This window comes from Solanum tuberosum, unplaced genomic scaffold (assembly GCF_000226075.1).
Source record: "Solanum tuberosum cultivar DM 1-3 516 R44 unplaced genomic scaffold, SolTub_3.0 scf00334, whole genome shotgun sequence".
Lineage (NCBI taxonomy): Eukaryota > Viridiplantae > Streptophyta > Magnoliopsida > Solanales > Solanaceae > Solanum > Solanum tuberosum.
In genome coordinates this window covers 166,375-181,580 of record NW_006239254.1, presented here as the reverse complement: position 1 = coordinate 181,580, position 15,206 = coordinate 166,375, and the positions used below count along the sequence as shown (strand labels likewise).

Here is a 15,206-nt window from a genome sequence, read left to right as displayed (position 1 = left end):
TTATTGATGTAATTATAATTAAAATCGTAGACCATTAAATTTACAGTTATTTTCTATTTCTTAATTTGTCTAATTCACATCAATTTGAATCAATCATGTTTTAATTCGATTCAATTTTATTCACCCCTAAATAGATGTTATTATGATTGAATTGAAATGTTTCTTGAAAAATGAAGTTATAACTCTCTATTATAAGAATATATACAAATTGAAGTCGAATAAATTATGATTACCAATTTTATCGTATTATAATCTACAAACTTATTGAAGCTTGACTTAAATATACCAAATTAATTAATTTGATAATAAGGATATATAATATTTTCAAATATCAAAATTATACCAGCTTAATTTTTTTAATACCGTACCATGTCCATCTCTAAGTAATCACACTCCCATTTTTAGTGTAAACAGTCATATTTTAAAATAATTTTAGGTTCTCCCCAAATTTTCTTCTTTACCTCTTTCCTCTCCAAGCTACTCAAATTTTGAAAATTGACTATTGAAATTGATTTTAATTTTATAGGATAATGAAATTATTTAAGTATTATTATTTCTCTCAAAAATAAAAAAATATTTAAACCCCTTTTCTCATTGGTATATCATGTGATTAAAGCTCATTTTAAAAAAAATTATAAACCTATTTAATTCATATACATCAAAATTCGAATACATTTAACCGAATCCATATCTTGTACCTAAAATGACACGTTAAAAAGACTCGACGATATGGTAAAATTGATAAAAAGAGTATCTCGACATTCATATCAAGGTAATCTGTCTGCTACTTGATTAGCTTCTCTAAAGCATTGTTGAATGTTGATTTGATGTTGATTGAGCATATCTTTGATCCTGCTTACTTCATTAAGCATCCGCCATGGAGTTTGATTAGTCCCTTTGATACAATCAACTAACATTTTGGAGGTCACTCTCAGCTATCAATCTTGTATGTTCTCTTTCTGTGCACCATGTGAGTCCATAAAGAAGAGCAACAGCTTCTGCTCAGTTGTCGGTGTCTTGGCGTAGGACAAGTGAATAAGCCATTACTAGATGTTCCTCGGAATCTCTAACAATGCCTCCACCTCCACATTTGCCAAATCTGCAGCTACCGTCAAGAGTTAAGCTTAAGAAAATGGTTAGAAGTTTTGTACTGAATAACACTAGATAACAGAGTGGTGATAGCATTCCAGGAGGAGTTCAGGTTCAACCGACTGAACTGGTTAGTAATCAGTTGAGACAATGTGTTAGCAATTAGAGATAGTGATCTCTCAACATTCGGTTTTTCAGTACCGTATTTTGTACCACACCTTGATCTTCAAATTTCACAAGTAGCAATGATAGAGAGGCTGTCAAGTAATGAAACTAGTGACAGGATTAGCAGTTTTGTGTTTCCACCAATTTATCATAATCTGTCTATAAGTATTACTTATTAGAATAAGCAATCCCAAAAACATTGGTTTGGTGGATCTGACAGATGGTAAGTAAAGTCTATGAGCGGACATTTTGCATAATTATCCTTATAATTTTCCGGGTGTTAAGAACGGACCAGATGAAAAGAAATCACCTTTGGTACATTTAAGGCCAACATCAAACTGAACAAATTCACCAATGAATCACCTGACTTTGCCTCTTAAAAGCATTGGTGACTCTACCTTCAACGGTGTGGAGCACACATGAGTAATAATAATATATGTTCGTTTTACAAGTTTTTCTTTTCTAGAAAGAGGTTTTCAGGCTAACGTTGGTGTTTCCAGGATTCAAGGTTCAGTTTAGTAATGCAAGTCTAACCTTCTATCTCTTCGTGCAGGACTTCAAACCATTTCTCCATAGCTACATTATATTCATTGCCGCAAAACATGGTCAGCTTGAAGAACCATCTGACAAACAATGATCTCAGATTAACTTCAAGTTGTTTTCCAGCATTTCAAATGCCAGATTTTCGTCCATTGCTTGCTTCTGCATTTTTGGCAAGAGAATGAAAATCAAATCAATTGTTTCAGCAATGACGCGGAAATTCACAAAGTAAAACAGAAAGGGTTATCAGTTCTACAATGAATTGGCACTGCAGTGTTTTGTATATATTTCTGTGGCACATGCAAGTTGATGTACCATTCAGGCATTCGCTAAAATGCTATTATTTATTTGTACTTATAGAGCACTATGATATAATTGAAGTACAGTCTACAATATGCATTTTTCATCAGAACAGTTACGAAACTTGATGTTCCAACTTCAAATAAAACTAAATGGCTCGACCCAACGGAAGGTGATAGTACTTTTATAACTTAATGTTGAATCTTGTCATTTGTTAATTCTATATTCATCTTAAAACAAAAGTGAATTGTCTCAAGATCTATTAAAGGCAGTATTGCTATAAATACTTCACGGAGCACATCAACAAAAAAATATTTGGAACAGAATGAGTCTGCACCAAGGGATTTATCTTGCGAAATGAAACATATGCTGCAGGGAAAGAACCCTGGGCATTCCAACTGAGATCACAAGCCTACAAAACGAATGAGAAAATAGACTTTAACACTTGAACAACTTAATTCATCAGTTAAGGAGTCTGTGTCCTCTACCTTGAAGACTGATATAGATTCTATAAGTGTTCCCTTACTCTCCAAAACCTGCAAGGCTGCAACCTGTAAAAAGAAAAAAATCATCAGCAGTCAAAAATATCAAGAAAAACATCCGAGCTTCAGACAAGGGGGAGTGAAAAGACAACTATGGCATTGCAAGAATCACAAGCCGAAGTATTTGCTAACTTTTCTCTGACATGGTTAAAAGAAACTGCTGATATGCATAAAACGAGTCATTTAATGCCAGAGTCATTTACCTCAACCGTGGCAGAAAAAAACAGAATGTTTGATCAAAATGGCATATATTCGCATGAGCGATGACAAATACTTTGCAACAGGAAACATGAGCGAAGTTCTTATGGAAACAGTCAAAGGACTGGAATAGTCTCACCTTTCTTTACTACAAAAGAAGTCCTTCACAAAGTTCTTCTTCGGAAGACGAATCCTCTGTAGTCAAATGACCAGTGTCTTTCATTAGCCTATTCAGTCCTCCCAGTAGACAATAAATTTCATTTGTTTGGCCACTGGAGGTATCTGAAACCAAAAATGGAGAAAAGCCAGAACCAGTATCAACCCAAGCACATCCTGGAGACTTTCTTACACCAAAATCTCGCATGACGGTCCTCACTTCTGCCAGTTTGTTCCAACACCCAGCATCTGCATACATATTAGCAATCAACACATAGTATCCAGGCTTATCAGGCCTCAGCTCCAGCAGTTTCTCGGCTGCCCACTCTCCTATCTCAGTATTCCTATGAATCCTACATGCTCCAAGGAGAGTTGCCCACATTTCAGGTGTCGGCTCAAAAGGCATCTTTATAATGATTTCCTTTGCCTTTTTCAGTAAACCAGCCCTACCAAAGAGGTCAACCATGCAAGAGAAGTGCTGCAAATGAGGATTTATACCATAAGTACTTTGCATCTGTTCAAATAGTTTCTGGCCCTGCATCACAAGGCCTGAATGACTACAGGCTGACAAAGCAGCAACCATGGTCACATGGTCTGGTTTTATATGGAGCCTTATCATCTCATTAAATAGTTCAATTGCTTCTCTTCCTTCACCTTGAATACCATATCCTGCTATCAGCGAAGTGTAAGTAACTGCATCTTTCTTGCTCATCAAATTAAATAACTTTCTGGCTGCTAATACCTTTCCAGATCTTGCATACATATCCACAAGCGAATTCCACAAGAGCAAATATTCCTCAAACCCTTCACGTCTTGTAAGATAGCAGTGAAATTCTTTACCATGTTGTAAATTTGCCACCCTAGCACACAGGGGGAGAATGCCTGCTATAGTGATATAATTCGGCTCAACACCAGAAAGCAGCATTTCTCGGAAAAGAAAGGAAGTTTCCTCAGACCTGTCCCAATGTGCAAAGCCAGATATGATTGTATTCCAGGTAATTACAGTTTTAGAGTCAACAAACTGAAACAAAATATGCGCCTGCTTGAGTGCCTTGCATCTGGCATACATATTGATTAAAGCATTTCTTACATTATCAAAATCATCAAGGTGACTTCGGATCACTAAACCATGAATTTGTTTTCCAATTTCTAACAAACCAGTGTGGGAACATGCACCCAAGCCAATAAGTGTTGCCACAGGTTCTAGCTGAATTCCACAAGTTCTCATTTGAGATAACAATTTAAGAGCCCCAATAAAGTTACCTGTCTTCAAGCAACCTCCAGCTATGGTGTTCCAAGTAATAATATCGAATTCAGCATCAGTAGCCCTCATTCTATCAAAAATCTCAAAAGCTTTACCCCACATACCTTTGGAAGCATAACCAGAGATCATTGAATTCCAAGAAACTGCATCCTTAACTGGCATCCTTTCAAATATATCATGTGCAACATCCACTTCCCCACACTTTGCATACATAGAAACTAAAGCATTCTGGACAAACAAGTTACCCTCTAAGAAACTAGCATCTATAGACTTGTGAATATCACGGCCAAAAGCAAGATTTATTTGCTCACCACAGGCCTTAAGAACAGACGGATAAGTGAAATCATCGGGTCTTATACCTCTATTCACCATCTGCCTATAGGCAGAGAATGCCTCCTCGTTTTGCCGCTTTTTAACATAAGAAGAAATAAGGAGATTCCAAGGGAGAGGGTGCAAGATATTTGAAGTTTCAGCAATTACATGAGCATCATCAAGTAAACCAAAGGTCGTATAAAAGGTGATTATCCTCGGCACCAAATTCCAACTATGTGCAATGCCCAAATTAATAATGCATGCATGAATTTGTTTCCCTTCAGAGAGTGATTTGCTATTAGTACAACTTAATAAAAGAGATGATAATGACTGTATAACAAGATCACAAGGGGTTTGAGAGGAGACATGAGTCCGAATTAGAGAAAAGGTTCTAAAGGCTTTGCATATGTGGCCTTGGCCCGCAAAGTCCTTCAAAGTTGTCAGTAGGCAATCCACCATTGATTCATTACTTTCTTTACAAGGCCCTGAAATACATTCATGTGAGCTACACAGCAAGGTTTGGCCACAGTTTTTTCGGTTGTCTGATTCTCTGACACTTGTCCACTTTTTAGGTATGAACTTCTGAATTTGGGACAGAAGAAGGTTACTGGGTTGCGCACTAAAGCGAGAGGGCATAAACTATAAATGGTGAAACTATAATGAGTAAGAACAAGATTGTGGCGCATATACAATACCAACAACAGTTTGTAACAGCTTAAAAAGATTGATATTTAGCCAATCTACCCCTGCAAAAAGAATTATAATGTGTAAGAGACACAATAATGGCAAAAAATCCATAAAACTCTACTCATTTGATTAAAATAAGATGCAACCAAAAAGGAAAATAATTACTTAAGCTGCTAACACATAACCTGAAAATCATACTGTCCTAATTTTTATGACTCTTGTATGTTGAAACATTTTAAAATACTACTATGTAATATCATTATATTGCTATACAAGATTTCTGATTAATTGAACTATTCAAGTTTTAAACTTTTCGGAAAATCTTAGCAACTTAGTTTGTTGGTTGCCTAAACTTTCACCTTACGGTTTCAATTCCCCACCTACCCCCAATTTTCCTAAAAAGTTTTAAACTTTGATGTAACGGATTACTCTATGTCTATACTCTATGGCTCTAAGCATAAATGAGTAGACTTGGGGAGGAAACTAATATAAAAGTTCTCTTTGGAATTTACTCAAACACCTTGTGTGCTAGCTAAAGTAAGAAAGTTTTCCTTGTTGAAATCAATCCATCTTCTTAAAATAAAACAACATACCCAATGAAATGAAATTGATTCTGGAGAGGGTATAATGTACATAGATTTTACCGAAAAATTGAAACATAACCATAAAATTAGACAAAGGGAGTAAATACATACGGCATGTCATGTGTTTTAAAATTATATGCAATTTTAATTTATTTGTCTTTTTTTTAATAGTTTAAAATCTCTTTTTTTTTTTTTTTAGTACATCGAAGATGGCAACTTATTATATTTCTAATTTCAATTTTTTTTATTCAATTTGAAAATGGTTACACAACAGCATATCCAATGAAACCCCATTTCCTCTTAATAATAATAATCTAGTAGCAATACCTGAAAAAACTTTTGATTCTTACACACTTTATTTTGTTTTTTTTTAATAATTTAAAATCTTTTTTTTTTTTTTTTTAGTACATCGAAGATGGCAACTTATTATATTTCTAATTTCAATTTTTTTTATTCAATTTGAAAATGGTTACACAACAGCATATCCAATGAAACCCCATTTCCTCTTAATAATAATAATCTAGTAGCAATACCTGAAAAAACTTTTGATTCTTACACACTTGAAGATGTGTCTAGTATGGGCATTAGAATAAAGCAATTTAGATTAGAAATTGAGATTTTATACATTAATAATGAACTAGAGGGATTGAGACCCAACTATCCTTTTCAATTCACTAATGACATAGTCAATATCTTGGCGCTCAGCAGATGCCATACGCACACATAATGCTAGGAGTTTTGTAATTTCAGCGGCAGTATCAGCATCCACCCCCAATGATTTATGAACGGTGCCTTCTTTCTTCTCTCTAAGATATGAACCCAAATGAGAATGATCAACTCCACAAGTACAACTCCAAATTCAAAAACACATGCTTTTGCAATCTCAGTGTCATCTGCAAAATACCAATAGAATAAAATAAATAGGTAGATATATATTTGCACAAACATGAAACATATATAGTGTGTAAACATAGATGATAGAGAAGCCTATGAAGAAGCTAAGAGAGTCATTAACTAACAAGTTATCCTAGACTAATTATCTCGGGATTAGTTATATATCTCACCCACAATGTGGAATATAATAGTAACACTACAATCTCGTGATAACCAAACATGGCATAAACCAATCCTAAAATTAATTATCCCTTATCCTTCCTACCAAACGAGCCTTGAGAAATATAAAAGAGTTTCTAATAACTACGGGTTTACATCCAAGTATCATCTACTTGTTAATCATGGAGTAATAAAGAAAACACCAATACCTGAGACAATGGCACCATCACCTTTCCTACAATCGATTCTAAAGTTCACCAGTTTAATGTTATATTCCTGCATACAAAAGTAATCAGACAACTCGCAGAGAACGAAATTGTGGATGCATTTGATACCTCATCAATCATAATATCAGGCGAAGACCAGAGAAAGTCCATCTTTTCCACAGTTAATGTTTTCAGGAGCATTGCATAATCAGTCGCCACCTTCATTCGTTCCTTCCACCCGAATTCAGCTAACAGCAGAGTAACTGTTAGCCAGAGCAAAAACAACTACTGTTTTTTTTTTGAGTCCGGAGCCTAAAAGGCAAAAAAAATGGTCAAAAATTTCAAAAGGGCACATCACTTTTTATTTTAGCCAAAAGGGCAAAATCGCTGCGTTAGCAGCGATTTTCCTCTGACAAAATCGCTGCCCTAGCAGCAATTTCGTCTAAAAAATTTTTTTATTCTTTTTTATTAAAAATCGCTGCCACAGCAGCCATTTTGTAAAAAAAATTTTAAAAAAATTATTTTTTATTAAAAATCGCTGCTGTGGCAAGCGATTTTGTAAAAAAAAATTTTTTTTTTAAAAAAACCCCGCGGGGGGGGCGGGGATTTTGTAAAAAAAAAATTTTTTTTTTTAAAATTAAAAATCGCTGCTTTTTTTCTTTTAAAAAACTAAAACAGCACATCAAAAAAAATTAACCAAAAGGGCTTCTGACAAAACAAAGAATATACATCTCATGTACACAAAACAATGCTTCACTACTGTGGATATACATCTCATGTACATAAAAGAATATTAAATTCAGAAAAAAACTTTTTAAAAAAAATTCTTAACCAAATTCGCTGCTATAGCAGCGATTTTAAAGAAAAAAAAGTTTTTTTTTTCTTTCAGAGTCCGGAGCCTAAAGGGCAAAAAAAATGGTCAAAAATTCCAAAAGGGCACATCACTTTTTATTTTAGCCAAAAGGGCAAAATCGCTGCCCTAGCAGCGATTTCGTCTATAAAATTATTTTTATTTTTTTTATACAAAATCGCTGCCACAGCAGCGATTTTTAATAAAATTTTTTTTTAGACGAAATCGCTGCTAGGGCAGCGATTTTGCCCTTTTGGCTAAAATAAAAAGTGATGTGCCCTTTTGGAATTTTTGACCATTTTTTTTGCCCTTTAGGCTCCGGACTCTTTTTTTTTTCTTCAAAAAAATAATAATGGTCATAACATCATTAGCAACTCATTTTACTAACCAATTAAAGTTGATCCAATTTACATTGACAAAAACACTAACCAATGTTGAGAATAGTCATTTCAAAGAAAATTTTCAGTATAAAATTCAAAAAGTAAAAGAAGGTTCATAATTATTTTCATAAGATTTGTACAATTTTTTAAAAAAAAACCCTTTGATTCTCTATGATATCCGTACATATATGATATACTACAAAGATATTACTGTAGACATACAACTCTCATTCAAAAGGGTCTGAGTCCTCATGATACCAATGCAAGATACACCATACATTAAGATGATTTTATGAAATCTTTTAATAAAACCAATGTTCAAATCTCCATTATACAAACTTGATATACCCCAAAAATTTTCATTTTATGTTAAAGATCATTCTTTATTTTGAATTTTAAAATTTAATCAAAAACTTTATTCTACTGAATAAGTAATTGGTAAAATACTAAAATATACAAATTTCATTGAAATATTAAAGTTATCGAATTTGGCTCCTCTCCATTTTCCCAAGTTTTCATTTTTTTTTAATTTTGTTTTAGTTAGTCTTTTTTTTTTTAGATGTTCTCTTTAAATGGGTTTAGCACTTTTGGAATGCACATTCATGTAAATACTTGGTTGATTTATAAAGCTCACCTTTTGGGTCTGTTTGGCCAAAAAAATAGGGGAAAATTATACATAATAGCAAACATTTAAATCAAAATAAATTATATAGCTACTGTTTCATTTATTTGTATTTCGTAGCAAATGTTACACAATTTTTGCCATTTGGTTGGGACCCATGCATTTTAAAAAAACGAAAGAGTTATTTTTATACAAATTCATTCCCTATCTTTTCTATCCCATTTTCTTTCAATTTCCCCTAAAATCTCTCCCCAAATCAGTTTTAATTGGTTGGGGCCCACTCATTTAAAAAAAACTGAAGATCTATTTTTATACAAATCCGTTAGCTATCTTTACTCTCCCAATTTCGTTCAATTTCTCCTAAAATCTCTCCCCAAATCAGAATTTTAAATTTTTTTTATATATAGTTTCCACTAATACAAATTTTAATTATATACAATTTTTTAAAATTATAATATATAGTTCCACTAATACATATTTCTAATTTTATATATATACAGAGAGATTTCACTTATACATATGTATGTATATACAGTTGATAAGCCTCCTAATACAAAGGGCATATACATATACTATTTATAGGCTATAGCTAATATAAAATTTTATTTATATACAGATTCCACATATATATACGTATGCATATACAATTGACAAGCATAACACAAAGAACATATACATATACAAATAACAACTAATAAAAATTTGTATTTATATACAAATTCCACACATATATATATACACAATTGACAAGCCAAACAGAGAACATATACATAAACCATTTACAACTAATACAAAATTTAATTTATATTTTGTTTTTAAAAAATTGTATACAAAGCTTAATTTGTATGAGTATATATTCTTTTTTTGTTATATAAAAGAAAACTCCTTATATACCCATTGATGAAGAAGACTTAGAAGGAAAGGAATCCTATTATAATATAATGTGCGTAGTTTAGCGATTTTCTTTTTTTTTGTTACCACCTTTTAATTTTTTAAAAATCAAATTGTATATAAAAGGGAAGGAATCCCGAAATATACATATTAATAACTCCATAGCAAACATAAAATTTTCTATGGAGCGCAATTATACAAACTATAGCTATAACATATAAATATGATTTTTATCTTTGTTATACCTAAAATTTAATAATCATGATTTAGTTTCATGTAGTAATTTGCTTAAAAAAAGTTAGTAATCCCATAATTATAGCAACATAAATGTACATAAATATATTAAAATTTTTTTCTCTTCTTATCTTTTTTTTTCCCACCAAGTATCTATCTTCCAATAAAAATTTGAATTTTTTTCTTTGCTTTCATGCTATTGGTTGTTGTCTATTTTTTACCACAATTTTATTTTGACGCAAAGAGGGAGAAAAGAGATGAAATAAATGGTAGTTTTTAAATTGATAAGAACACATTTATTTATCTAACTTAACTATGGTTAGGATACACTTTAGGTAATTAAATCCTAGCCATTAATTTTGACATAAGTCATGTGTTCTTAATTTAAACAAGACCTTGGGAAAATAGGAAAAAATAACAAAAAATATAAAAGAAGAGAAGCTCAATCAAAATGTAACTCCTTAGTCTTAGAAAGAGCTATTTTTAGAAAGAACTAAATTGGAAGAGCCAACTTGAGATTTGTCCAAGTTATGCTTAAGTTGTGAGTTTTGGTCAACTTCAAACAATTATAACGTTTAGTACATGATGAGTTAGGTGGCCCATAAGATATCAAATGAAAGGTCTTTGAATCCTCTTTCCAACGCCACCAAGTTTGCTAAATTCCAAGTTCGGATGATGGAGAAATGCCCTTTTGAACTCAGCCTGTCCAGTTAAGGAAATTTATCCGAATTAATGAGGGGTAATTTGGTCTTTTCCTTACCTCATTAGCTCTAAACGTTTTCAGAAATATTTTAAGGGTCTAAACTGGCTTAGATCAGTTTTCATAATTCAAAATCGCGCTTAGGGTTTTGAGAGGAGTTCAAGAGGAGGAAACAAGAAGGAGTTTAAGGCGTTCGCCAAGATTTCTTGCGAATCGAGGATTTGTTTTACCTAATTAAGGTATATAAGTTTTCATAGTATTGGGTTCGTTCACCCACACGCCAAAAATGTAAATTTCATCTGTAATTTCGTTCTTGAGGTTAAATGATTTGAATTCTTGATGGGTGTTCTTTGAGGTTTTATTCTTCATGCTTTGTTTATGGAGTTGATGAATTCTTGAGGTGAGGATTTCGATTTTTGAGGGTTGTTCTTGAGGAAAAGTGAGTAGATTGTCGTGTACTTGTATTGAGTAGGAAAACAATTGATTCTAGGCAAATTAGGGTCAGAAAACGAGAAGAAAAAATTGTTGGATCGTTCTGCAAAAGGGCTGGGGCGCCACGTCCCAAATGCGCCAGGAGGGCTGGCGTGGGGCACCAGAATCGACCCCAGTAGTTGGAGGCATCAATGAAGGAGTTATATGGGCAACCGCTGCACTACCTGACCAACCTCTCCATGAAGCAGTGGGATTATTTGAGGATTGGGGCCAATGATGAAGACGTTCCATTGGATACACTCATCGATCCAGCCAAAGCCGAATCAAGCATCTGGCGTGTAGAAGAAATGCATAGGAATACTATATCTCCTTTTTTCATTGCTAGGCTCTGGCATGGTGATCCCATGTATCATGTTTATATTGATGCAATTTTCCCAGAGTTGAAGGATCCATCCAAATAGATTCTGCTGCAAATACCAATCCATCTTATATATGGACTTGGTCTAGAATCTTGAATTTCTAGTTTCTTTCTAAATGTAATCCCCATCCGCATTAGTATCATCTTCCCTAAGACAAAACTATGTACGTTTTGAAAAATGATTATATTATGAATGCTTTTGAGTTTATTTCATGTTGAGAGATAGCAATTTTTGTTCGTATTTCATATGATAAAAATATTGATCAAATTTCCTATCTTTTTTGTGGTTATGGACTTTAAGAAATGCAAAATAACAAATCAGAAATGCCTTGGGTTGTTAGATTCTTTCTAACAATTCAGGAATAGGATAAAGGGAATTGATCTGTCATTACACAAGTAAAGTACCAATACAATGTATGTATTGTACAAACATATACATCATGCACCTAAGCTACCAATAATCACCACAAGAACACAACCCTCCTTGGAAAAAATGGAAACGGTTGTTATCTCGGACAACAATATGCCGATGATATACTTTTGAAACAAATTTTGCAAATGAATGGCAATCTGAGCACATGCGAAGGTTTTTCACTATACGAATGGGATGTCCCTGAGATGTAGAGATGAGTCCATATGCCATGGCTATTTTCTCGCTATGTCGATTAAGCAAGAATTCTTTCTCTTGTTCATCAACATCCATCAGAACATTTGTTAGATCAGGGACATGACCTGCCTTTCTAACACTGCAGTTCATTTCGTCTAGCATTAGGCAAATGTGTGTGTGTTCTGGGTGAAACTCATCACCTGAAGTAAATTCGTGAATGTTCCCATTCACCTCGATTGAGCTTGAACCGGGGTTCTTCTTTATCCCTCTTTCCTTCATGGACATCCTTACCTTCGCAACATCAGTCCACTTCCCTCCCAAAGCATAAATATTTGAAAGAAGCACATGGATCCCGGCTTTATCTGGGGATGATTCAGAGATCATGTCAACTGCATAAGTTGCAATCTCCTCGTTTTTGTGCATTTTACAAGCAGCAAGAAAAGCCCCACAAACTGCATCACTGGGCTTCATTGGCATGTTTTTTATTATATCAAGAGCTTCTTTCAATAAGCCAGCACGACCAAGCATATCAACAATGCACCCATAATGCACTATCTGTGGTGAGATGCCATGGATCTCTTTCATACTCGCAAAAATCTCCATTCCTTCTCCTACTAATCCCCCATGGCTACATGCTGTCAGTACAGCCACAAACACAACTTGATCAGGTTCCACCCCTTCCTGAAGCATCTCATAGAATAGTTCGACTGCCCGCTTACCATTTCCTTCCATAGCCATGGCCCCTATTGCTGCAGTCCAGGCAGAGACATCCCTCTCAATCATTTTGTTGAACACTTTCATCGCACTTGCAGGATCACCACACCTAGCAAACATGTCAACAAACGCGGTACTTAGCTGCATATCTAGACAAATTTCGTACTTCTCAATGTAATTATATATCCACTTAGCAAGATCATTAGCACCTAAATATCCACAGGCAGATGCAACACTGACCATTGTCACTCTATCTGCTTTAATCCCCTCATTCTGCATTACACGAAATAGATGAATTGCATCCTCAAACATGCTCTGCTGTACCAAACCACCAATCATGGTGTTCCATGACACAAGATCACTCTCAGGCATCTCATTGAAAGTTCTGCAAGCTGCCTTCAGATCACCATTTCTCAGAAAGCCAGCAATAAGTGAATTCCATGACACTACTGTCTTGTTTGACATCTGATCAAAAACTCTGCAAGCCCATTCTTGACTCCCACACGTCATGTACATATCAATGATAGCATTACCAATGGAATCCCAATTCTCTAACCCGTTCCTCAAAACATAAGCGTGACACTGCTTTCCTAAGAAAACATCAGCCATCTCTGTAGAAGCTGATATAGAAGACAACAAAGTTACTCTATCCGGACGAGGTCCTCCACAGGATAGCATTTCCCCCAAGACCTCGAATGCTTCCCTTACCATCCCATTGCGTACATAGTTTGATAAAACTGTATTGTACAGTACCAAATTACGATCAACACATTCCTCAAAAAGCCTTTTTGCCTTATCCATAGATCCACATTTCATATACATATCTACAAGAGCATTTACCATAACACTATTAACCTTCAATCCCACCTTCCCAATATAACCACACACTCTTTCCGCCAATCCCAAATCCCCCAACTCTGCACAAGCCGATATCACACACACCATTGTCACAGAATTTGGCATAACACCCTCCTCTATCATCTTGAAAAACAAAGCAACCGCCTCTTCGGCCTTCTCACTCTTCGCATACCCGCAAATCAAACTAGTCCAAGACACTAAATTTCTCTCAGACATTTTATCAAACACTTTCCTTGCTTTATCCACCTCCCCACTTTCACCATACAATGTATCACTGAATTCAAACAAACACATCATCACCAAAACCCCATTTCAAAGCCAAACCCATTACTTGAATTCCTGTAGAAAACCTCCCATCCTTCGCACAAGCACTCAAAATCAAAGGAAAAGTATACCCATCAGGCTCCACGCATTCAACAACCATTCTTACATAAATCAATACAGCATCATAAAACAAACCCGCTAAAGAATACCCTTTAATCAAAGAATTGAACTTGTATGTATTATCATAACCTTCTTCATTACTACTACAGAAACTGTCAAAAGCTATTTGTGCATATTCCATGCTATTATAGGAACCCAATTCGGAGCATTTAGCAATGAGTTTACCGAGAAAACCAGGGTCTTGATTGAACCCCTGTTTTGTGAAATGGGCGTGTAGTTGTTTGATTTCGTTCAGATTTTTGCAGGATTTTATTAAGTCAGTTGTTGTTGATATTCGATTCGATTGAGTTTGTGTAGTAGAGAGAAGTGGAGAAAGAGATAGATTTATGGTTGCTGCCATTGCTATTTGAGGTGTTTATTCAGCTTTTCAAGAGCTTACAACTGACACCATTCTTGCTGATGAACTCCATTGATGAGAACTCAACGTTTAACCAGCGCGGTCTTACATGAGGGGCATGTTTAGATATATTGTATCATTCTCCATCGAGAATATCACACTTAATAATTTAAATGATAAATCTAGAAGAAAAATAGAATACGAATAGAACTAATATGAAAACATATGATAAAATAAAAATTAGCTAATACTGGATTAAAACGATACGATACAAAACAATTTTAAAAACAATGAAAATAAATATGATAGTTAAACTAAGGCATAATACATATTTTGACCCCTAAACTTGGCTTCAAATTTTAACTTTGACCTTTAACTTTGTAAGTGCACAAATAGGCACTTTAACTATCCAAAACTTAAACAAAAAAACACTCGGATCCTACCTGGCAAAATGCGTGAAATACACTCAAATTAGGCGCGTCAGATGTAAAAATTCAGCGGGTCAACAGTAAAAAAAGCATTGAAAGGACAATTAAACCCTTTTTATATTCTTTTCAACAATTTTCCCCTCTTTTTTGCATTATTTGTTGTTCACTGCAAAATGCAAGTGACATTTAATAAAA

The 15,206-nt window shown here is 34.3% G+C and overlaps 2 protein-coding genes across 4 annotated transcripts; both read right to left on the bottom strand.

The window, feature by feature from the left end:
• Positions 1-626: 626 nt before the first annotated feature.
• LOC102597038 (pentatricopeptide repeat-containing protein At1g71490-like) lies at positions 627-5,963 on the bottom strand. 3 transcript variants are annotated; one of them, XM_015314993.1, is made up of 5 exons: positions 5,847-5,963; positions 2,974-5,312; positions 2,583-2,645; positions 1,789-1,956; positions 627-1,105 (listed from the first exon to the last, which is right to left on the bottom strand). In XM_015314993.1, exon 2 carries the CDS (start codon positions 5,200-5,202, stop codon positions 2,983-2,985), a length of 2,220 nt encoding a protein of 739 aa, XP_015170479.1. In that variant the 5' UTR covers positions 5,203-5,312; positions 5,847-5,963; the 3' UTR covers positions 627-1,105; positions 1,789-1,956; positions 2,583-2,645; positions 2,974-2,982. The 3 variants fall into 3 exon arrangements, with proteins under 3 accessions (XP_015170479.1, XP_006360760.1, XP_015170481.1); XM_006360698.2 differs by having other exon boundaries at positions 627-1,099; XM_015314995.1 differs by lacking the exons at positions 627-1,105; positions 1,789-1,956 and adding an exon at positions 2,372-2,506.
• Positions 5,964-11,959: 5,996 nt separating this feature from the next.
• LOC102596707 (pentatricopeptide repeat-containing protein At3g22690-like) lies at positions 11,960-14,692 on the bottom strand. Its single transcript, XM_015314992.1, is given in 3 exon segments — positions 11,960-14,068; positions 14,071-14,085; positions 14,088-14,692. Coding segments are annotated over 3 exon segments (2,508 nt in total). The 5' UTR covers positions 14,587-14,692; the 3' UTR covers positions 11,960-12,074.
• Positions 14,693-15,206: the final 514 nt, after the last annotated feature.

Bases quoted from the DNA above. Each gene is read 5' to 3' on its own strand.
- LOC102597038 (XM_015314993.1), bottom strand. From the start codon at position 5,202: ATGCCCTCTCGCTTTAGTGCGCAACCCAGTAACCTTCTTCTGTCCCAA.